At 38.7% G+C, this 23,893-nt stretch overlaps 2 protein-coding genes across 3 annotated transcripts; both read right to left on the bottom strand.

Annotated features, from left to right (window-relative positions):
• Positions 1 to 368: 368 nt before the first annotated feature.
• On the bottom strand, positions 369 to 14,359 carry zgc:154142 (uncharacterized protein LOC555481 homolog). The gene is given in 27 exon segments (XM_057331779.1): positions 369 to 807; positions 1,459 to 1,647; positions 1,846 to 2,031; positions 3,312 to 3,479; positions 3,601 to 3,742; positions 3,744 to 3,811; positions 3,925 to 4,108; positions 4,212 to 4,297; positions 4,300 to 4,341; positions 4,344 to 4,416; positions 4,847 to 4,908; positions 5,632 to 5,691; positions 6,050 to 6,257; positions 6,890 to 6,960; positions 7,029 to 7,056; positions 7,058 to 7,195; positions 7,576 to 7,588; positions 8,429 to 8,603; positions 8,786 to 8,926; positions 8,929 to 8,982; positions 9,067 to 9,193; positions 11,167 to 11,308; positions 11,617 to 11,713; positions 12,562 to 12,668; positions 13,233 to 13,380; positions 14,219 to 14,321; positions 14,324 to 14,359. Coding segments are annotated over 27 exon segments (2,853 nt in total). The 3' UTR covers positions 369 to 802.
• Positions 14,360 to 17,798: 3,439 nt separating this feature from the next.
• gprin3b (GPRIN family member 3b) lies at positions 17,799 to 22,774 on the bottom strand. Of its 2 annotated transcripts, XM_057331934.1 has the most exons (3): positions 22,556 to 22,774; positions 20,884 to 20,934; positions 17,799 to 20,527 (listed from the first exon to the last, which is right to left on the bottom strand). In XM_057331934.1, exon 3 carries the CDS (start codon positions 20,446 to 20,448, stop codon positions 18,352 to 18,354), a length of 2,097 nt encoding a protein of 698 aa, XP_057187917.1. In that variant the 5' UTR covers positions 20,449 to 20,527; positions 20,884 to 20,934; positions 22,556 to 22,774; the 3' UTR covers positions 17,799 to 18,351. The 2 variants fall into 2 exon arrangements, with proteins under 2 accessions (XP_057187917.1, XP_057187916.1); XM_057331933.1 differs by lacking the exon at positions 20,884 to 20,934.
• Between the last annotated feature and the right edge of the window lie 1,119 nt (positions 22,775 to 23,893).

Genomic DNA, 23,893 nt, shown 5'->3' with positions numbered 1-23,893 from the left:
ACTAAGGACAAATCCACCACTCTTTATTATTACTATTCTCCACATTTTAAAATAGTTTTGAGCTAAGCATTGAAGCGTTAGTTCGCACAAAAATGAAACTTATGTCATTATTTATTCGGCCTCAAGTTGTTCCAAACCTGTATACATTTCTTTGTTCTGCTAAACACAAAAGAAGATATTTTGAAGAATGTGGGAAACCAAACAGTTCTGGGCCACCATTGGCTACCATAGTAGTTTCTTTTCCTACTATGGTAGACAATAGTGACCCGGAACTGTTTGGTTACAAGCGTTCCTCCATATATCTTTCTTTGTGTTCAGCATAACAATAAAATGTATACAGGTTTGAAACCCTTTATGGGCGAGTAAATGATGACATAATTTTCATTTTTGAGTGAACTATCCCTTTAACAAAAATGTTTTATTAGGCGCCGTTTTGTGGAGCGATGTAAAACTATGCTTTTATTATTAGAACTTTGTACAAAATGTTTTGAAATGTTCTATTTATGATCATCTTTTGATGTTTTTTTTTATGAATCCACTCATCCTTTTTATTTCACACAGAAAAACTTTTTGCCTTTTTCCTGGTTAGTACACTACCCCCGTCTCTTCTCAGACAATTCGGGGTCATCTTGACATGTTCTCGTAGGTGTAACGCTTGATGTTGTCCTCTATCCAGTGACTAAAGGCTGACACAGAGGGCTTCTTATCCACAATGCAGCCCCGGGGCCTGAAGCTCACCACGCCGTGAACTTCCCATGATGCTCCAGTGCCTGTCTGCTTGCACACAAACGGGCCACCTGAGTCACCCTAATGAAACATGAGAACGGGGGGGAGACATAAGAGGAGATTGTTTAGAGATTTACACAATTTAAATACTTCCTCACATTTACGGTTAAGCATTAACACAGCTGAAGGGCATTTCATGTAAAACTGGCATGAGATCATACGGTAGGTTATTTATTATATAAAAACTAATTTGTATCAAACAGTGATGCAATAGTGACGGATTTCAGTTTTAAAGTAGAAATTTTAACAAAAAAAGTGTTGAATTTTTAATTGCCCATATTTTACACCCCGTCTATGCAAAGCTTGTCAAATGGAGTGGCTTCAATAAACAGACATCAAGGGGCCCAATATTCCCCAGAAATATGCACTGATGTAATGACAGCAATGAATAAACCCTCCGGATAAATGGTTCTATGTTTTCGCTAACCTTTCTCATCCCCCAGCCCGTTACGTAACAAACGTGCCCAGCGGGCATGATGGACTCAGGTTTGGGCAGGCAAACCTGACTGTTCTCGGGCGTCACGGTAATTGCTTTTGTCAGTCGCACGACTCGCACCAGGGCGATGTCGTCCAATTTTTCACCACAATAACATTCAATATTTTGCATGGTATTCAATGCAGAATGGAACGCCCTGATGATAATAATGAATAGCAGCACATTAAAATACTCACTGATGAGAATGTCATCCCATGGATTGGGCAGAGGAGGGGGGAGAGTGGGAAAAACACTTGGATCTGTGGTCCAGTACCCCCGGAAACCCTTTTCCTGTCCAGCTGCGTTACTTAGGAAACGGATGGTGATTTTGTTATAAGGGAGACTCAGGGATGGTTGAACAAAGCCGCAGAATTTGTCTAAAAAAGACCATTAAAGGGATAGTTCACCCAAAAATGAAAATTCTGTCAAGAATTACTCACTCTTTTCCTAACCTGTATAAATTTCTTTGTTTGGCTGAACACAGAGAAAGCTATTTGGACGAATGCTTGTAACCAAACAGTTCTTGGACCCCACTGACTTGGAATGTATGTGTATATGTCAGAATGTAATGTATATGTCAGAATATACTGTAGTCTTATCCATTGATAAGTCACTGGAATTGAAGATCTCCACATAATCCACACACTTTCCCAGCAGGTTGACGGCCTGCAGTTCAAAGTGAGTAAATACCACATAAATTCTCCTGGCAGAAGGGATGGACTGTAACTCCCCCTGTTCACTGGTGAAGTGCCCCCCGCAACCAACGGCGGCTGGAGAAACAATTAAAACAATAAAAAATATAGTTTTACTGTGCTCCAAAATATTACGTTATTTTCACGTGGATACCACCTTTATGATCCTATAATATTCAACACGAGGTGGTACCATCTGGTCTGTAAAATACTATTTCAAAAGCTATTGACCTTGAGTATTCCAAACCAACCATGTTGGCATCATGACGTGACATTTTGTATTCCTTTTCCCGAAGACTAATATCAAGTAGGTTTGTATATTTGTGAAAAACATAAAGTGGCGCCAGACGGTTTCAAAGCAACAACATAAAAAAAGTTACTGCACATGCAGTACACATTCGCAAATAAAAGAGTGCCTGTATATTATTTCATTAATACAATTATTATACAATAAAATAATACAAATTAATAATAACATAAGTCAAATAAAATATACATAGTTATATATTTTTAGACACTAGCCAGGCCGATAAACAAACACAGACCGGAAGTTAACTGCAGTCCAGGCGCGCATGTCCGATGAGATGGTCTATATGTGCAAAACTCACTGCGACATAACAGTGTGTTCTAATAGGTTGCCAGGGCGTTGCTATGCGTTTATTGTAGTGTTTGCAAGATTATTATAGTTTATTAAAACTAAAATTATTAAAACATTTTGTTAATTCAAATGACATAAAATATCAGCCTGAATATTATGTGAAAAACAAGGCACTAAAATGACTCCCTAAACATAAAATTACTAAAATGAATAACTAAAAAAGTGGAAAATCACCTAAAACTAAAACTGAAATACAAATAAACTTAACGAAAGCAACATAAAAACATTTATTTGACAAAAGCACAAAATTTTACATAAAAACTAAAATTATAAAAAAAATTGAATTCATATTATTTATAATATTGCATAAATATTAAATGGTGTTGATATTTAAAAAAAATTATAATCATTATTGATTAATACTCATATTTATACTATTTATGAATTAACATGAATAAAAAACAAAACTATAATAACAGATTTTAGGTATAGCTGTTAATAATCAAATTAATATTATTAACAATATTAATATTAAATAGCATAACACATTTAATATTTTATAAATATTAATTAACACTGATATTTAAAGATGTATTGATAATTATATGTATAATATTGGTAATTAATTAAAAGGAATAAAAAAAAAACATTCCTAGTTTCTGTGCAGTAGTTTTAGTCAGATATTATTCGGGAATAATAAGTCCGCTTTTTTATTAGTACTTCAAGTGCACAGTGTATATTACCTCAAATGGAAGTTGACTAAAGTGCTCTCTGTGCTATTACTTAATCTCGATGTCAGCAGGATCAACTGCTTTCCAATGGGCACCGAACCCCAAGTCCACAACTTTGTCATTGGAGGAGAAACTGACAGACAGTATGTCGCCAGCCGTGACCAAATCTCTCGGTGGAGATGTGCTACAGTGGGTAACTGAGAGAACAGACAAGATATGACACTACCTCATAAATCATCCATATTCCCCCAACGCCACAGCGGCCCACCGGAAAGTGCACGCCAGTATAACTTGAAAAGCCACTGGGAATATTCCAACCTGAGCCGATGTTATCGCTGAGAGTGACTTTGTCGTTGAGGCACAGTGTGGTCTTCTCCAGGGAGAAGTTGCTAAAGTGGAGATGGACGTTTTTCCCTGTAGGCACACGAATATTCCACTGGCAGGAAGCTCCATAACTGTCCAGGATAGTTTGTTGATGACAGAAAACCTTTGGTGCCAACCAGATCTTTGAGTCCTCCACAACCAGAACCTTGAAAAAAAAAGAAAAGGCTTTTAAACTTTTAAAACAACATTGCATTTATTATAAAATTTGGGGATTTCAAAATGTGAGGTTATTTCATCCAGCTATGTTAAATTGCACACTGGTGAGGTCGTAGATATCTTTCCGAATGATGTTTTCAATCCAGTCGAGGTAGGCATAGGATCGGGTGAATGCGCTGGACTTTTTGTCCATGATGCAGCCGATGGGGCCAAAGCTGGTGATGCCATACACCTCCAAGGGGGACGATGGGCTGTATTGACAAACCAACGGCCCACCTGAGTCGCCCTGTCCCGACATATACATTCATGTGGATATTGCTGGCTTTGTATTCTGAAATACAACATCTAGGACATGTTTACTAATACTTTATCTTAGAATAGTGTCATGCCTGGCACACAGACTTGAGTTCATCGTGTAACATGTAACCACAGCAGATCATAGAGGGCTTCACCTGGAACCACCAATAGTCCATATGCATACACTACAAGGCACTACAGGCAGGGCATTGACCTGATTGCTTCGGCCACTTTAGGAGCTGTTGAGTTACATGTCGAGCAACAAATAGAGACATAAAGCTTATTTTTATTCTTAAACTTTTAAAGGGTAAATTCACTCACATGTAAAAATTCATCATTTATTCACCCTCATGTCATTCAAAACCTGTATATGACTCATTCTTATGTGGAACACAAATGACATTTTGAGAAATGTCTTAGTGGTTTTGTGTCTATACAGTGGAAGTCAATGGGGGCCAATGTTGTTTTGTTACAGACATTTTTTTTAAATATCTTTTTTGTGTTCTGGTTTGGAATGACATTAAGGTAAATTATGCAAGAATTTTCATTTAAAATAATTGTGATGTTTCTAGATGCATTATTAAAATGATCCAGCAGAGGGCGGAATATATCCTAAACTGTGTGTGCCATTATATAGAACATATCAAATCATTCTTATACACATACATACATACTGTATATGCAAATGGATCTTTTTTACCTGATGAAGCAGTGAGCAGCTGTTCTAATGGATGAGAGTTCCTCCACATGTATGAAAGAATGCAGGCGTGGGCTGAGATTCAGGCCAAACTTTCAATTAAAAAATAATATTTAGAACTTTATGATGATTCAAAGATTTTTACAGCAGAAAAAGTAAAAAACCATAGTAGGAAAATTAGATAAAAAAATTATTTGTTCTGTTGAACACAGAAGAAGATATTTTGAAGAATGTAAGGCAAACAGTTCTGGGGCCTTTTTGACTACCATTGTCATTTTTCCTACTATGGTAGTCAATGATGGCCAAGAACTGTTTGGTTATGAGCATTCTTCCAATTATCTTTCTCTGTGCTCATCAGAATAAAGAAATTTGTAACAACTCGACGGTGAGTAAATGATGACAGAATTGTCCCTTTAAAATATGTCAATTGACATTTCCTGCAAAATTGTACCCTGAAATAACTGAAATCAGTTGAGCGTCGGGTAATAATAAAAAATAAGTTAAATAAATCATTATTATAACCTTACTGTTGCAAAACGTGGTACATTAAGAGGGCAGATTTGAACATAGATTTTTGTATGCACTTGCTTAATAACGTTTTTATTATTAATCAAAGTTATGGATTGCATTTGAATAATGTATGTTGATTTTGATCAAGCACTCTGACCCTGGAAAAATTATATTTTGTCCATTTGAAAAAACATCTCATCTACTGTATATAGACAGAGATAAAAAGGCAAACATTAACTTTGTGATATGATGTAAAATAAGCATGAACCACTGTCCGTGTGAGATGAAATTATGTTTAACTGTACCGGCATTACTTGCCAAGGCCAGGAGTGAGCTTTGGCGGAGGAGGGATTGAAGGGGCCAATCTGTTAAAGGTGAGAGGAGATGAAACTGCTTTAGTTATACATAACAGCAGGTGCAAGATTTATCTGAAGAATTTTCTACGTGATTAACATATTTCAGCTGAGAATTAACCAGAATTTGTAGACATTTTCAGTAAGACATGCAAAATGCATTGAATTTTAGCAGTATGTGTGTTCCCTACTCAAACCCGTAACCTGATTACATCTAATTATTTTATATTTTAAAATTATTTGATTGAAATATAGCTCTTATTTGTAATATTTGTTAATAATGTTATATATTGACATATACACAACATTCCTTCACTTTCAACATCAAGTTATTTCGAGATTGTTTTTAAATAAAGCATTTAGTTCACACCTATCGTGATGTCGTCCCACGGGTTGGGTGGTGCCGGAGGATCTGTACGGGTGGTCAGTGTCGGATCGGTGGTCCAGTGTGCTCGGAAACCTTTGGCCTCGGTGAAACAATGAGCATGGAAACAGATGACCAATTCATTTAAGGTGCTTTCAATGACGCCAGGCATTTTTGAGCCACAAAAGGGGCCTGTAATAAATTTGATGTAGCCCTATATAATTTACCACAACCTTCTGTCAATAGAATCTCTAAAAAACTACACATTGGACCTTGAACGGTGACATGCAAGTGTCAAGCTGTGAAATATAGCTCATAGTGCCTATAGTAAATCATAATGACATCATCTGTCACTTTATTCTGCCCTGTTATTGTTCACTCATCAGTTCACCTTAAAGGGATACTTCACCCAAAATGAAAATTCTGTCATCATTTACTCACCTCCGAGTTGTTCCAAATCTGTATAGATTTCTTTGTTCTGATGAACACAGAGAAAGATATTTGGTTATAACCAGACAGATTTTGCCCCCCATTGACTACCATAGTAGGAAAAAATACAATGGTAGTCAAAAGTAACCCAGAACTGTTTGCTGTCCTACATTCTTCAAAATATCTTCTTTTGTGTTCAACAGAACAAAGTAATTTTTCCTACTATGGGAGTCAAAGGGGGGCAAGAGTTGTTGTGGTTATAAGCATTCTTCCAAATACCTTTCTCTGTGTTCATCAGAACAAAGAAATATATACAGATTTGGAACAACTCGAAGGTGAGTAAATGATGACAGAATTTCCATTTTTGGGTGAAGTATCCCTTTAAAAATATCCACAGAGAAGAACACACACACACACCTCACAGAAACAGGTTGCAAGTACAGAACACTGATAGCCGTTGGGCAGAGCTCCCAGCTGCATCAGCAGGGCTCATGTGAGGTGTGTATGTGTAGGTAAGAGTAGATAAATGCCTTTATAACTTTACAAAGTATTTTACCGTCAAGGTCCGCTGGATACACGGCCGGCCTCCCATGAGGCAGAGAATCCACGGTCGGTCAGTCGAACGTCTGATTGAAAACTGAGCGACATTTTGTTACTGATGTGACCAGAACAGGGAAGAACGAAGCCGCAGTGTGTTCCAGAGAGAGAGAGAGAGCGAGAGAGAGAGAGAGAGAGAGAGAGAGAGAGAGAGAGAGGGTCAGTTTCTGCATTGCTTACCATCTACTGCCTCAGCGTTGATACTATTTCACATTATCATATAATTGTTATGCTTGGAGATAACACACATTATCAACAACAAAATGCAATTATTAGTGCTTGAAAACTTTTAGCCAGTCAGCATCAGCATTCATATAGAATTTTATGATCATGTGAGAGACGTTCATGTCTTCCTGCAACACATTATAAATGTTTTAAAGCCATACAATGACCTGTATAGCCGTAAAAGACAAGCCCAGTTTGTTCATAATGCATTTTGTTCACAAGCGATTTGTGCTGTTTCTCTCTTCAGGGTAACATAGGCTGTCATTGGAACTATCACTCACACACAACTTCATCCTGACAGCCAGGACAAAGGAAGTGATGTGGAGAAAACATGCACACACACTTGCAACTGGCAAGTAAGGACAAAATGTCAAGACCAATGAGCCTTGCAATCCATGACTGCAGGAGGGCCAAAACTATATTTCTTTTAATTTGTTTCATGCTTTTTTTTGTGTATTGATGAAATAAAATCTTTGTTTTTCATTAAGTGCATAAACAAAACGCTTACAAAACTGAGGTAAGTTCTTACTGTAAATAAGTTGTTTACGCTCATTATTATTAGCTTAAGTTTTTTTTACTAGCTTTAAGTTTTCAATTGATCTGCAAACACACATCCAGTTTGCCCTTTCTAATATTCCTCATCAAGTGTTCAGAATTCTTGCACCTTTCCCTCAGTCTCTCTCTTCCCCACTTTGTCAGCCAGTGCTGGGACATATCGGTGGTATCTGGTGCGCAGTCCTTGAAAAGCCCCCGCAGATAAGCATATCGGCTGCTCGCAGCTCTAATGTTCAGTAATAAGCAGCTGTAATTTATAGTACGCTTGCCTGCTGGCTCATGCCTCGCTCAGACTGATGATAATCCGTTTTTACAGCTCCTTTGTGTGAGAAAGAGAGAGAGAGACATGAGAACGCCAGCAACTTTTGTGCCAGAAGTGCCATTTAGTGTTAGTTATGGGACCCAAAATAAAGTCAAAGGTCTTCTCGGATATGCTACGTTCTGGCACGTTTCACCCAATGAAATGACCGGTGGATGTGTTTTCATTAGATTCATTAGGATGTGTTTCACGTTTTCATTAGCCACTTTTGTTTGAACTCGTTGATGAAAAAATCGAATGTGTGATCTTGAAATCAAAACTGTTCAGATTCACCCACATCAGCGAGATCGGTGATGTGCAATTTGATGAGGAGGCCTTCATCTACCGTGATGTCCCAGGAGCATCACAGGTTGGCAGGATAAGCCTGAGGATAGTTTATGGAGTTTACCTGACCTTTACGTCCGAACGGCTTCCCGGGGGACCCGCAGCCAGAATCTGCACGGAGAGTGATAAAGCGTTATTCCCTGGACACTTTCATCACATCCTGCACACAATGACGTTGACAAAAACTGTGCTTGTTAAAAACAGATTCTTTCTTCAGTGATTTAATCTGAAAAAGCACAAAGTGTCCACGATGCATTTAGACAGTTTCATGGTGACATCTGCATTGTACGTACCTGTTCGGGCAGTTGTCTGAATGGAGATGCTGGTTGGTTGGGTAGTTGTGGCATTGGTGGTAGTTGTTGACAGGGTTGTAACGGGCGGGGCAGTCGTTACGGTGTAGACAGCGCTGAAGCCTTTAGCGGTCTGGCTCGAACCATGATACTGCCGCCAGACACCACTGGAGCTGGGACCTCGTTTCCACAGAAATGACCTACAGTAATTGAGATGTATGTTTGTTGGCGGATAGAAATGACAAAATAGAAACTTTTTGGATGTGGGAAATGTCAGTACAAACCCAACTGGATGCCACCATCTGAGGCGCCATAATAGACGTCCACAAAATCACCACAGTACTCTGGGACAAGGTCAAAGGCTGTGAACGTTAGCCGGACCCGTTGCCCATCCGGCACCTGTATTTTCCACTGGGTAAAGAAAACAAATGACAAATTCAACAATTGGTAGTCGACAACAAACATCAATCATCAACCTACTCTTCTCACCTGATAACTAATCCACTCAAAGACTGCAACACCATTATCTTAATTACGACATGCAAATTGTAAATTTGGAGCACTTACTCTGCCTCACACACTTTTAATACAGAGATTGATGAGCTGTTGATGCAATTTTGGGGTTCTGACAGGCTGGTGAATTTGTGCTTTCTCATGCATCTGTAGTTAGTTTGAAATGAAGGCAGGGTGCCAGGCTGTAGACTAGCTGATGTGAGTAAATATCCTGCCAGATGGCGCAGCAGAACTGCGGGGAAGCTTCTAGCAATCTGAACTTCCCCAATCAAAGCCCCTCATGTTAAAACTCATCATCAAATCTGCTCACAAAAGCCCTCCACAATCTCCTCCGAGTTTAGCCTAGATTCATAACCTTTGCTAGTCTGTTGAAAAACACAATGAAACTTTCTTTACATTTCGTGAAATGTTTGCCAGTGCAAAACTTGCTAAGGAGGTGCATTGTAGGGATTTGGTGGGTGATTGATATTATGTTCTGGGGGTTGTTGGGATGTTCAGGGTGATTAGTAGGGCATTGGTAGGTGGTTGCTAGGGAATTGGTAGATGGTTGCTTTGATGATTTTGGGTGATTGCTAGGATGATCAGGGTGGGATATTGTAGGGGGTTGCTATAGAATTGGTAGATGGTTGCTATGATGTTCAGGGTGGTTGCTAGAATGTTTAGCGGGATTGGTAGGGCGCTAGTGGTTGCTAGGGAATTGGTAGGTGGTTGCTATGATGTTCTGGGTGGTTGCTAGGATGTTCAGCGGGATCGGTAGGGCACTAGTGGTTGCTAGGGAATTGAAAGGTGGTTGCTATGATGTTCTGGGTGGTTGCTAGGATGTTCAGCGGGATCGGTAGGGCACCAGTGGTTGCTAGGGAATTGGAAGGTGGTTGCTATGATGTTCTGGGTGGTTGCTAGGAAGTTCAAGGTTATTGGTAGGGCACTGGTAGATGGTTGCTAAGATGTTCTGTGTGATTGCTAGGATGTTCAGGTTAATTTGAGGGCATTGGTAAGTAGTTGCTATGACGTTCTGGGTGATTGCTAGGATGATCAGGTTGGTTGCTATGATATTCTGGGAGATTGCTGTTCAGGGTAAAGGCAGTCACACTTGACTTATCGCTCCATTGACTTCCATTCAAACACATGACCACATGAATAGAAGATCAAAACGTCACAGCGTGACCTCTCAGTACAGAAATGTGAAAGATAGAGGAATCACACCTGCCCATTTTCGCAGCACCATCTGAATGAATTTCGCATGCTCAAAGTCTAATCTAACCGCACCATAATTGGCAGGGCACTGGTATGTGGTTGCTAGGATGTTCAGGTTGAATGTTAGGGCATTGGTAAGTGGTTGCTAGGTCATTAGTTTGGTGTTCTGAATGGTTCCTAGAGAATTAACAGGTGGTTTCTTTGAAGTCTTGGTGGTTGCTAGGATATTCAGGGTGGTTGCTAGAATGTTCTGTGTGGTTGCTAGGGCATTGCTAGTTGGTCAGCAGGTTGCAATTGGTCTGAACGCAGGCCACTTGATTTGTCATTCATGTCCACAGCACAAATGATGCAGGACCAGCTGCACTGCCTATATTAGAACTGCTGGGGTTTGTTCAAATCTCTCACCCTATTAATTATAATCAAATATATGAGTGATTTAAACAGCAACGCATGAACAAACAGGAAATCCCTCTCATGCAAGACCCAAATGTCTCCATGTTATCCCTGGTTGTGAAACTGGGTTTATTTGTGACTATGGAAATTATATATATATATATATATATACATTGTGGATGGAAAAGGGAGAACAACGCAGACTCTAGAGAGCCAAAACTGAAAAGGGCAGATCGTGATAATTAAAGAGAGGGTGCGGAGGTCATATTGATCATCGGCTGCACCTGGTAGAGCGCTCCGTTCTCATAGTTCTGCACTGGAAAGCCAGGGGTCAACAGCTCCCCACGGTCACCTTGAAGAACACCACCAGCCCCAACTATTTCTAGAAAAGAGACAAAGAGAGAGAGTGTGTCAGATGCATAGAGACTCCAAATGATATTCCGACAGCCCCCTCCCTATTACACCCCCCCCCATACACACACACACACACACACACACACACACACACACACGTGTGCACACTCTGCTTCTCTTTCTAGGTCAACTGCAGTGAGACATATACAACAGCTTTCCACTATCTGTCCTGAGCAGAATAACACACGTTAAATGCTAATACATAAAGCTCAGCAGGCGATGAAATTGTTACACTTGAAATGTTCTTTCACTGAGAAGATAATTTTGTTAATTGTGTAACTCTCAACTCTCAATAACTCTCATTTCAGGGGATATGGTGCGGTTTGAATCCTTTCTCGTCGTGTCCATCGTTGGTGTCAAAAAACACAGAAAGGCTGTTTCCTATGGGTTTGGGTGCGGAGTAGCCGCAATACTTCCCTGCTGGAGCAACACGGTTGTAAATGTGAAGTTTCTTAAAATGAAAATCCATAATGCCACAATTTAAAATGACCATAATTCAAAAGGATACAAATATATTTATTTAACTTATAAAATCATTTACATTTACATTTATTCATTTGGCAGACGCTTTTATCCAAAGCGACTTACAAGTAGAGCATATAAACATTTTGTCAACACATTTTTTTTAGACAAAAGACATAGAAAGTTATTGGTTAGTCAAATAAATGCGGTAACAGGTATGTGCTGAGCTGTTTTTTGAAAGTTGTGAAGGATGCTGCAGTTCAGGTGGAGGCTGGCAGTTCATTCCACCACAGGGGAACCAAATGAGTAAAGGTTTATGCAAGCGATTTGATGCCTCCCTGTGATGGAACAACCAGGCGTCGCTCATTTTCAGACCGATGATGTTTACTGTAAGTATATGAAACCCAAATATAAAAATCCTGTCAGTGTTTATTCACCCACATGTGATTGAAAACCTGTATATGACTCTTTCTTCCGTGGAACACAAAAGAAGATATTTTGAGAATTGTCTCAATGGAATTGTGTCTATACAATGGTGGTTAGTGTTCTTTAGTCACCAACGTTCTATAAGATATTATAAAATAAACAGCGGTCGTTTTGTAATTTTCTTTCAAATTGTAGTTTTGGCAGGACATCATTTTCAACATAAGCAAGTAAGCAAGGCCCGTAACATTCAGTCATTCTGTCAGATGTTAATTGACTCGTGACTCTTGAATAGATCAAGTTCTGGATCAGTTCTGTGCTCACGGTAATAAACTAATTGAAGTAAAAAGGTTTTCGACAAAATGGCCGCATGCACTCACGGATGATTCCAAGTTCATCCCTGAGAGTGACAAAATCTGCATAACATAATCCACAGTCTTCCACAGAGAAGTCTTCGAACCACAAATGAATCACCTAGATTAAAAACCTTTAGTAAGCAAACCCCCGGCCCTAGCAAAATGTAAAATACTGTACATTTCAATGCTCATGCTCTTTCACATTATTTTATTCCAATGCTTCTTCGTTTTTTTGTCAATTAGAAATGCAATGTTTAATTAATATGAAGAGTTTGGTTTCAAAATGAGATAATTCCGTTTTTAAATTTTTTCAAAAATCATGTTTTTTATAATTGTGCATTCCAATTAATATCAATCAAACTGCAGTTGGTTTGTTTATTGGTTGTTAAGCCATAATAACAAAAAAAAATACAGCCAACTAACACAATAAAGCACAATAAATACATGATAACATTATAAAAAACATGATTTTGGAAAAAATGTAATAACGGAGTTATCTCATTTTAGAACCAAACTCTTCATATAGTCTTTATTTTAAAACATTTGTCTACCCCAATTTGGTCTATTTGGTCCAACTGATGATCTAAACCAGTGACAAGTTCCTTTCATTAAAACCTCTGACCTGTGTGTATATCATTCAAACTAAGGCCTTGCAGTTTCCTTACAAGCAGATAATGAGCTGAGGTAAGCATCACCCTGTATCTTATCGGCCGTGATCAACCGTGTTACGCCAACTACAGCTCATACCGCTGTCATAGCTGCTGGGATAATTCCCGCTGGAGAATTCCCCCGACGCCGCAGTTAGCTCCTGCAAACTCCCACATCCCTTATCGATCACATCGTCTGCGTGCAGAGACGGGAAAGAATTTGACAAAGTCTGTGTAAACAGATTGATTAAAGCGGCACACAGCAGGAGAAGCTTTTTCATGGAAGTCAATGAAACATTATCTGGCAATTCCAGAACCGAAAGGAAAATAAATAAAAATAGTATGTAATGTTATAATAGATAAATCATTCCAGAAGCAAAAATAATCTTTGGCATTTGGTTATGTACAACATTGTCAATGAAATAAAACATATTTTTTAACATTCAGTAAAACGCTAAATGCAATTTGAAGGTGAAACTTCTGCATTATTGTGCCCTAGAGTGAAAAGGGTCTCTTTGGGAATAGAAAGTGATTACTGGAAGCTCTTGAGAGTGCACAGAGTAATTTTAAGTGTATTATGCATTACACTTTTGTAATTTACATGCATATCCAGCATTCTAATGTTTTGAAAATGATTGTATTGTACGGCAAAGATCTGACAACATTGCTTTACAAAGTCCAAAAGTAATTTTCACAGTAATTTTAAGATTAACAAGTAATTGTAATCACCCTAAACTTGTCACAGCCAGAATAAAATATACAAACATGGAGTATTACTGTGGTAAATCTTCGTTTTCATGAATCTTAAGTGGCAGAGATTCATTACTCGCTAACTACAGTTGTTTATAGAATGAAAATTTCTGACTGTGGCATCTATTGATTTGACTCTATTAATCATAAATACAGCCACAAGATTTCATTACCGCCGAGATGCTTGAAATGAATTATCTGCAGTTGTAATTGGCTCTGAGTGGAAGTCAGAGCTAAAAAGAGAAAAAAAGTGTGCAAAAAATCGTGGATTAACAGTGACCCACCTCCTGTATTTGTATTTGTAGAGGTGTTCTTCTCGATGACATAGACCACAACTATTCCAATGCAGACTGCAGTCATGAGCACAAATAAAAAGATTAGAAGATTATCTTCTCCAGCGTGGTCATCCCTTTATTGGAGCCCATGTCTCCTGATGTTCCTCGAGGTTCCCCAGGGAGAAGATGTGATTGGGGCATCCAACAGAAGCCAACTGAGGAACGTTCTCCTAGCGGATGGTCTGATATCTTTACGTTGACCTTTGTGAAGCTGCACTTTACTACAGTACTACAATTATCAGCTATATGAGTCTGAATAAACAATTAACCAAATAATCGTCAAATATCTTTTTAATCAGCCAGCATGACTGTAATTATGTAATTATTGTATTTAAGAAAAAAATTCAACAGGGAAGAAAATGAAAGTTTTACGATTGGCTCCCACAGTTGTCTAGAACTATAGGCTGTCAATAGGATTACAAAGTCACCTTTGTAGTTTAGCATGTAGTATCAGTCAAAAGCATATGCAATCTTAACTCAAAGCTGATGCTATATGACAGTGAAGTCCTTCACTTTTAATGAGAATTTGTCATTTGGACAAAATTCAACTTCATGCAAATGAGCAATGATGCAATTCAGCAACCACCAACAGTCGTCATTGGCCCAATTGGATTTAGTATTTAAGTAGGAGGTTTTGCGATACTGGTATTGACAACAAGTGTTATATTTATAATGGTGATTATTGATACTGCGTTAATATTACACATAATATTGTGAAACATTTAGCTGCAGTACCTGGTTGACATCACTATGACATAATTTTGTCTTAAGAGCTAAATGGTTACAAACTCAGTCTCTGCCTCCCTACACTTGTATATGGAACACTGGGAAAAAATCCTGTAAAAAAAACTGGGCTGCCAGAAATAAACCATAAAATAAAATTACGTCTTACAGTGAATGCAATTCACTAGCCAAAAAGAGAAAATACAAAAACGGTCAAATAAATATATTGTATTTCATGCATATAATGTACTGTATATTATGGTATTCTTTGCACCTATGTATAAAAAATATATAAAATATGCCCACAATAGAGTCCATCCAGTGAATCTTGGCCATTTCACCACTGCTTACGGTATTGTTTCTTATTAAAAAATCAATAAATATAACAGAAATAATTGTATTGTGAATTCTTTTGGCCATGATAATGACGAAGAAAAAAACTGCAGTAGTACAAATAGAAACACAACCAACAGTGCAGAGATTTGGTGTTAGATTGTCAACAATGTGATCCTGTAATAAACATAAAAATATGTAAATAAGTCAATAGATTTTTTTCAATCCAAGCCATATTGTCTCAACAGCTCTCACAGAGTTACGTGCGGCTGAATTACTGACACCTGATTTGGATTGTCACGATTTCTGTGAGCGGCTGTTAGCTGAAGCTGCGAGCACCATATTGTGAGAATTTAATTAAGATGGAGAGAGTGAAGGGCAAGCCGCGTTCTCAGCGTGAGATCAGGTGCGCTGCAGATATCAGATTTTTTCAGACTATTTAGCTCACAATTCAACCAAAACCCCACTGTAAGCTAGGGTGCACAAAACTCAAAATAAAATGTGTTAAAAATAAAAATTCTGACATCGTTTATTTACCCGTGTGGTTCAAAGCCTGTATATGGCTCCCCCTTCTGCGGATCACAAAAAATATATATTTTGAGAATCGGTTTGGTCCACACAATGGAAGTCAACGAGGGCCAGTGTTTTTGGTTACCGACATTCTTCAAAATACCTTCTTTTGTGTTCCGCAAAAGAAAGCCATACAGGTTTGGAATGATGTGGAGCAAATGATTAACAAATTTTCATTTGGGGGCGAACTATCCCTTTAACTAGCCTTCAATATTTTAATGACATTGTTAGTATGTCATAGTTTAAGTATTAAAAATGACTATGAGTGCAATTAACAGGCTTCATAGAAGGTATTACGTACAGATCCAAAAATAATCTTCAACAACCAGATATAACCCCCGTTTTTCATACGTTCGGGCTTGACTCTTTAATCGGAAAATAATGCTAAAGAAATAAGAAAGACTTCAAAATAAGCCTGCAGGTTTTTTCGTAGTGATTTTTCTGTGTGTGTGTTTCACAAGGGACCTTCAAGGGAGCTTCATACTGCATGCAGTACTAACAGTACAAATTCGCATAAACATGCAACTCATAGAAACATTCATATACATACAAACAATAAGCGAGGGAGGTGTTTAGGAAGGACACAGAGAGACAATGAAGCTGTGTGTGTTGCACAAACATATTTAGGGCAAATATTCCACAGGGAGCGCAGGCATGAGAGGAAGCGCTGGAGCTCCTCCAGTTACTTAATGCAGCAGGTAAACAAAAGGGAGCTGCGACAGGGACAGGAGGTGATGCGAAACTGATCAGACAACAGGAGAGACGCTCTGATGTAATCTCCTGCTGAGAGAGCTTTGAACAGCGATGCTGCGTGGAGAATAGACTGTGAGATATACTGTAATGAATTGTAAATGCAGAGTTCAGATAACTGCAGAGTTCCCCGCAGTTAATAATGTTGCGTAGGCTTTGACCTTGAACCACGTTGACGCGATATGCCATTTACGCATTTGGCAGACGCTTTTATCCAAAGTGACATTTTTTTGTATGTGCAATCACTGAGATCGAACCCATGACCTTGGCGTTGCTAGCACCATACTCTAACCACTGAGCTACAGGAAAGCATATGACCCAGGCAAATAAATCGTTTTTTTACAGACGCAAAATAGATCTTAAAAATTCACTAGACAACAAATGATTAAAAAAAATTACTCGTCGCATTCTTGTTTCATAACTGACAGCTGCTTTGGCTCACGACCACAAAACTATTTCCAATTTTGTCATGACGTTTTACATTTCAAGGAACATATTTAAGTACTATTGCTTTGGGTTATGGTAGATGTTTCTCAAAAGTAAGGGATTCAAAATTGACCATGTTTCATCGTAAGCACCACTTACGATTTTCACCTGACAGGTGATAGAATGCATGAAAACATCCCAAAGTCTGTAACAAACCACCTAACCACAACAAACACCATAGCAATCATACAGCAATGCACTGACAAGCACCCAGAGCACCCTAACAACTGCATAGCAACACACTCGGAAGGTGGCGGTACGTTTAGCACATTCACTGTAGAAAATGTCAAAATCTATATCTAATCACATCCAGAGGAGATGTACTGCCCTTAATTATGACATGAATAATACATAAGACACTTTAAAATGTGTATTTCTTCATATTTAACTGGGTTATTTGGGTTACAGGACATCCAGATAAATATTATTATTAAGCTTCAATGTTAAAAATTTAGTTTTAAGCTCTGTCGTTCATTACCTAAATCCGCAAATGACAGACGTTAGTTCTCACGTTCCTGCACATTCCTTTGGAAAGGGTTGTCCATGCATTAGCATTATTTTGTATAAATGTGAGTGATATTATTACCAGAATGTTAGTGACAGAAAACTTACTGTAAAGACACACAAAGCATTAAAAATGATGGGAGTACATCATTCATGACTCAAACATTTGTTTTAATATAAAATCATATAATATATCACCATCAAAGACAAATCCTTGGACAGGCTCTTTTTTTTACAAGAATGACAAGCAGAAGCTTTTATCTTTTCTAAAAAATAAAATGGATACGTTTTTACCAAGTTCAGGATTGGCACTAAATTAAAAATATGGTATTCAAAACAAACTACGACTCTGAGCGTGAATAAAGATATTCAACTTAAAAGTTATATGCATACATTTGCTGATCAATACAGTGCATAATCTTGGATCCCACAATAGGTTCTGAACTAATATACATGCATATTACTACACATAATCATTACTATGATTCTATTAATTATAATTATTGCCATTTCACTTTAAACATTGCTATAGCTTTACTATCACCATAAATAATTTAGTATTTCTCTGAAAATATTTTCTTTAAGGTTACTGTTTTCCACACAACAATCAAATCACCATGTGTCTATATATTTAACAAAATCTTCCCAGCATGCTTTGCACTTGAACAGTCTCAGAAGATTTGATCACACTGACCTATCGACAAACCTTAAGTCTTTCACTCTTGTGCCGACGGTCGTGTACAACAGTTGGGTCGCCTGATGTTTTGGAACATGGTCCTGAAGTTGATGTTGACGTGCCTCCTCTTTTTCTTCTTGCCAGGAGATGAAGATAAGGATTTTCGGAGAGACGTCTTGGCTATGATCAACTTTTCGTGCTCCTTGATTTTGCACTGCAGATGACTTTGAATGGCGAAGCCAAGCGACTCTGGATCAACCGACGCTCCGTAAACCTCCCATGTCATACCTTGCTCGTCCCACACGACGTCATTCACGCTCTTCTTCTGCTTGGCTGCCTCGTCCTCTTCCTTCTTTTTCTCCGGCTCTGGCTTGGAAGCTCCTGCCTTCTTGCCTTGCGGCGTGGAGCTTGACGTTGGAGGAGTGTCCATTGTAATATTTGATGGAGGTTTTGTCGACGGTACATTGGTCTGAGAAGACAAATCAGATTGTGAGAGAGTTAATTTAGATGCAGGAAGCTTGGCCTGACCAGATGTTGTGATGGGATCTTGCGTGATGGATGCTGTATGAGGACCAGATGCTGAGACAGCAGGTGTGACTTGACTAGTTTCCTTAGATTTGTTTTGGTTGCCTGTCTCTATATTAATTTGATAAACAGGTTGAAGAGGCGAAAATCCTCTTTGGGCGTTGTGTTGAGAATCCCCAGGCTCATTAGGCTTGGCCCCGAGCTTTGACTCCGGTTGAAGGTCAGCACCTACGTGCACCATCACTGTGCCCGATCGTGGAGACTTCTCATTAGTGGACGACACGACAGATGGTGCGGTCAAACAGATCTCTGAGATGACACGTGAGGGACTGTCTGTGGCGTCCACCTCAATAACTACCGCTAGGCTTTCAGCCTCCTCGGGAATTAGACTAACTTGTCTCTGACGGGGTTGCAAAGATAGAAGACTAGGACTAGTAGCTGTAGATTGACTGCAGACCGCAGCCACTGCTTGGACTTCCACGTCTTGGCATTGTGTTTTGGCTTGGTTGCCAAACTCAACGGTTGATGTCATGGTGGAGGCTTCACGGTAGAGTTTGCAGTGGACCCGCTTTTGCTCTTCAGGAACGGCTACCTGCGTTTGGACTTCTTCATCCATCACTTTCATTTGGTGACTTGAGGTATCAGCTGCATTGTTACTTGGAGACGCCGATGGCTGCCTGGAGGAAGCCTCTTGAGAGATTCCTGTTGGTTTTAGATCCTTCGCCATGCACTCGATGCTACTGCTGTCCTGTTTAACAGGCACATGCTGGAGCTCTTGTGGAGGTTTCTTATCGTTGTGTTCAGGATGAGATGTTTGGTCATTTGTTGTGTTTGTGGCTCCAGAATGATGTATGGTTTTTAAAGCATTCATGTTTGTTCCCATGTGGAGCTGCTTGGACTGGGAACTGATGATGGATGCATGGGTTACGCTGGTGGTCAAACTCGATTCTTTTGATTCAGATACAACCAATGTGTTTTTGTTTGTGACATCAGTGTTGGGAGATAAATTCTTTTGGAGGGATGTATCAGATTTAGAGGGGTTTTGTTGACTAGCCTGGCTTGGTTTTTCATTGTGCACTGTCTCTTTAACTGCATTAGATTCTCCAACCGCTGATGCTCTGCTTTGTGCTTTGGACTCTTTTTCAAGTGCCTTCGTTTTGCTGTTGCCATTTTTCTCCTTGTCGACTTTACACGCAACAGTAGATGGGTCAGAGGTCAGGTTTTTAGCACAAAGGACAGTCAATGTTTCAGAATTGGAAAGAGCATCACAATCTTTGTTTTCATCTTCGTTGCTCCTGGCACACTTCTCAGATGTCTTCATGTCTGGAAGACTACTTTGAGGTTGCCTGTGATCTTCACTGCCATGGGATGAAGTGTTTTTTCCTCCCAAAATTGTGATGTGGGATGTGGGCTCTTTGATGGAAGACTTAAGGTGCATATTATCCTGATCTGATTTCGGTTTCTGGCCAGAGGAGCAATCCTGTTTGATGCTTAACTTTGGCTCGATGTCCCAGTTAGCATTTAACTCTTTATTGCCCAGTGCATCTATACTGGCTATCTGCGGCATCATTTGGACAGTCACGATCCTTTTGGCATTTGGTACGTTTTCCATGATCAATTCCGTTTTATGTGATCAAAAATTTAAATATTCCAAAGTCTGAAATTCCAACGGTGGCACCTCCAAATCTTCCCTAGAAAAGACAGATGAAAATAACCTTAAATAAAGACTGTATATTTCCACAATAAATCAATGTTCATTTTAATGACCCATGTATGCTTGTGTTTGCAAACCAGTTATTTCACATTTATGTAGACGCACAAGCAAGCTGGAACAAAATATAACGAAGGTGTAAATACGAATGCGTTTCAGTCATGCTGAATAAATGTTATTTATAACTGGGAAAATCTATACAAGACAGCTCAATGTAAAGTTGATGGTAGAGCATTAGTTCCAATAAAATGAATCAAATATGAACGACACATAAGCCATTCTTATAAACCGTGTCCATGGGTTTAATTACTGTATCAAAACAAACACTCGGCCTACCTTAAATGATTTAGAAAATGAATCCTGTGCCTGTCACAAATATACAGTAAACTACACAAGTACAAACAAACAAACAAACTAAAGTCAATAAACGGATACTATTATGGCAAAAACACAAATGATTCAATTAAGAAATTATATTAACAAATATAAATGACATTTTGCAAACATAAATTTTGTACATTATAACATACATTATACTGTATACATTATAACACATTTTAATTATACATCATAATATATCATTTAGACCACAACTACTGTACATGGCACGTTTTCAGCAACTTTTATAGCAAGTAGTGCCAGTGACCCTCACACAATGCCCTTTTTAAAGAACTGAATTTATGTGAACCAAATAAATTTGTTAAGATGAAAACACTGGGAGACTGAAACTATCCCAGACATTTTCATTGGCATGTGATGCTCCACATATTATTCTATTCACAAGCTAATGAATTGCATGGGCTCTAAATGTAGCAGTGTTCTTTGCCTAGTTTAGAAAGTGAATGTAAAGCATTGCATACAGGATGCGATCAGGAAACAATATTCTTGAAATTTCACTACAATAACAAAGCAATAAAATTAATTGATTGATAGTTTTTTTTACCATACTACCTATATATATATGAAAACAGCCTGAACACTGTCAATAATTTATTTTATCATAATATGGGCAGTGAGACACAATGCAAAGATAAAAAATCTGTTTCCTAGCACACCCAGCAATGTTACTTTCATCTGCATGAAGCTTTAAACCTAACTGTCCACATTACAGATTCTATGTGTGTGGAAGTACACAAAACATGCACGTGCATCAATAAATAAAACGACGCATTTAACAGGTCTATGCAGCACGTTGCACTTGTTACTATCGCAAAAATCACCAATGTCACACGAGCTCACCCAATAATGTGCATCAGTGACAGACTGAAAAAGCCAGCTTGATGCAGTGGCCGCTGCGGAAATATTCACTTTAGCCGACTGCCAAAACCGTGAAAGTCAATTACGTGAAGTCTGAAATCGCGACTTCTCATTGATACGAGGTCGCATCTGCATGGGCAAGGGGGTGGGGACCGCACTGTGAAATATTAAGTTCTAGCGACAGTCTCATATCACACGTAAATATATAGGCTACTGTACATGCCAGCATGCATCTTTATCACCAGGCCTCTACACAAATGACCCTAAATCGTTATTTTTAATAATGAAGTCATGCATAATGAGTGGGACTGTAAATAAAACGATAACTTGCAATGCATGCATAAATTTAGAAAGAGACACCGTGGTGTTTAAATTGGGTTGTGATCCGGTTCACTTACACACACACACACACGCACACACACACACACACACAATTGGACAAAAAAGCTCGATAAAGTCGAAGCAGTATCATGCAATATTATGCATGTAAAAATACGTTTGTTTTGGTTCTAAATGATCTGTAATTATAATTGCAGGTACCTTTAGAAGACAATGACAAATAATAATTCACATACTGCTAATAATAAAAAACATTCGGCCTACATTGAATAAAACAGCCGAACCCCACATTCACACAGAAATCTGACTCGTCAGCTATGAAATCCAACAACTTGACCTTGTTGGCAAATTCATCACCCCCCGTATTCCTGCAGCACCTGCAGTTGAGAATGCACGCGTAGAAAAATCTTACCTGGTATGCGCGTCTATCTCAAATCATCTTCTTCCCTTTGATTAATGCGCCATTGACACGCTGCTCGTGCACTGGATAGTCCACTCGACGGGTTATCAATGAAAGAATGAGAGTCGCGTGTCAGTGAGATAAAACCACGCCTTCAAAGCGCATCCGAATCAAGTTTAATCATACAGTGGAGTGGATGTTGGCAGCAGGAAGCACGCGCGTCTCTCCATCACAACTAGATGGAGCCCTCGTTCCTTAAAAACTTAATCGCTAAAGTAAATAAATACACACTGACTGACATATATCCTGGCTGCCTATGCATTGTGTTGTAAGCCTATACATAATTAATAGGACGGTCAACACACCTTACGTCACTCATAGAGTACAATAGATGATGATATTTGTCATTCCAGAAAGCTCTAAGAACATTAGACACTCAGGAAATGTAAAAAGCAAACCTAGTTTAAACCTATATTTAACAAAACCTTGCTAAGGATCGTAACAATGAAAAAAGGTATATTCACCTATGGCTGAAGCTAAAATTAACTCTTCTTTCATTTTTAATACATTGTGCAGATATGTTCATGCAGATGTCGGGTTTTTAAATCCAGGAGCTTTTTCTCCATGATAGTCAGTGATGACAGAGTCGGTTCGGTCTTGGTTCTGGGGTGTTAAAATTCTTTCTAGTGCAACTAAAAGACGTCTAACTGCTGAGAAAGTACTTTATTATACTGCCACCCAGAGGCAATACGCAGTAACTACACAATCGCACGATTTCGCACATTCTTTTTGGATATGTGCTATTTAACTCAACGTGAACCTTGCTTATTATTAGATTAAACTCCTTGCTATTACATGTATATTTTTCTTTGAACATTTTCGTGTAGTGAAGAATACAGCATATCTCACAAAGTTGATGATGGGACCAGCTCCAATAAACGACAGTTTTTTCCCCAATACTGTAAGCGACAGTACTGGATCCTGAACCTTCAGATGACACGCAGCTCAGAGTGACACAGCATGACATTATATCAACTAGTTGGTAAGTTTATAGACAACATGGTTGTAAGTTCCAAAATATTTAGGGGAGTCAGTACGGGTTGTATATCGAAATAGGTAACCGTATTTATTGTCGCCATGAAATTGCACAGATTGCTGTCTGTAAACGTGTCTTGAAGGTCACGCCCACTAGGAACAATTGAATAGTTTGATTGGCTGATTATCCTGACAGTCAGGCACTAGATTCCATTCATTACATCGTTCAGGTCCTAAAGGGCTGAGGTTACGCTTTGTCAGACTGTGACAAAAGTCAAGGTTAATTGAAAAAAAAAATATATATATATATATATA

The sequence above is a fragment of the Triplophysa rosa genome, linkage group LG4 (genome assembly GCF_024868665.1).
Source record: "Triplophysa rosa linkage group LG4, Trosa_1v2, whole genome shotgun sequence".
NCBI classification, from domain to species: domain Eukaryota; kingdom Metazoa; phylum Chordata; class Actinopteri; order Cypriniformes; family Nemacheilidae; genus Triplophysa; species Triplophysa rosa.
Note: the sequence above shows the minus strand (reverse complement) of the source record. Positions and strands in the feature narration are given on the sequence as shown.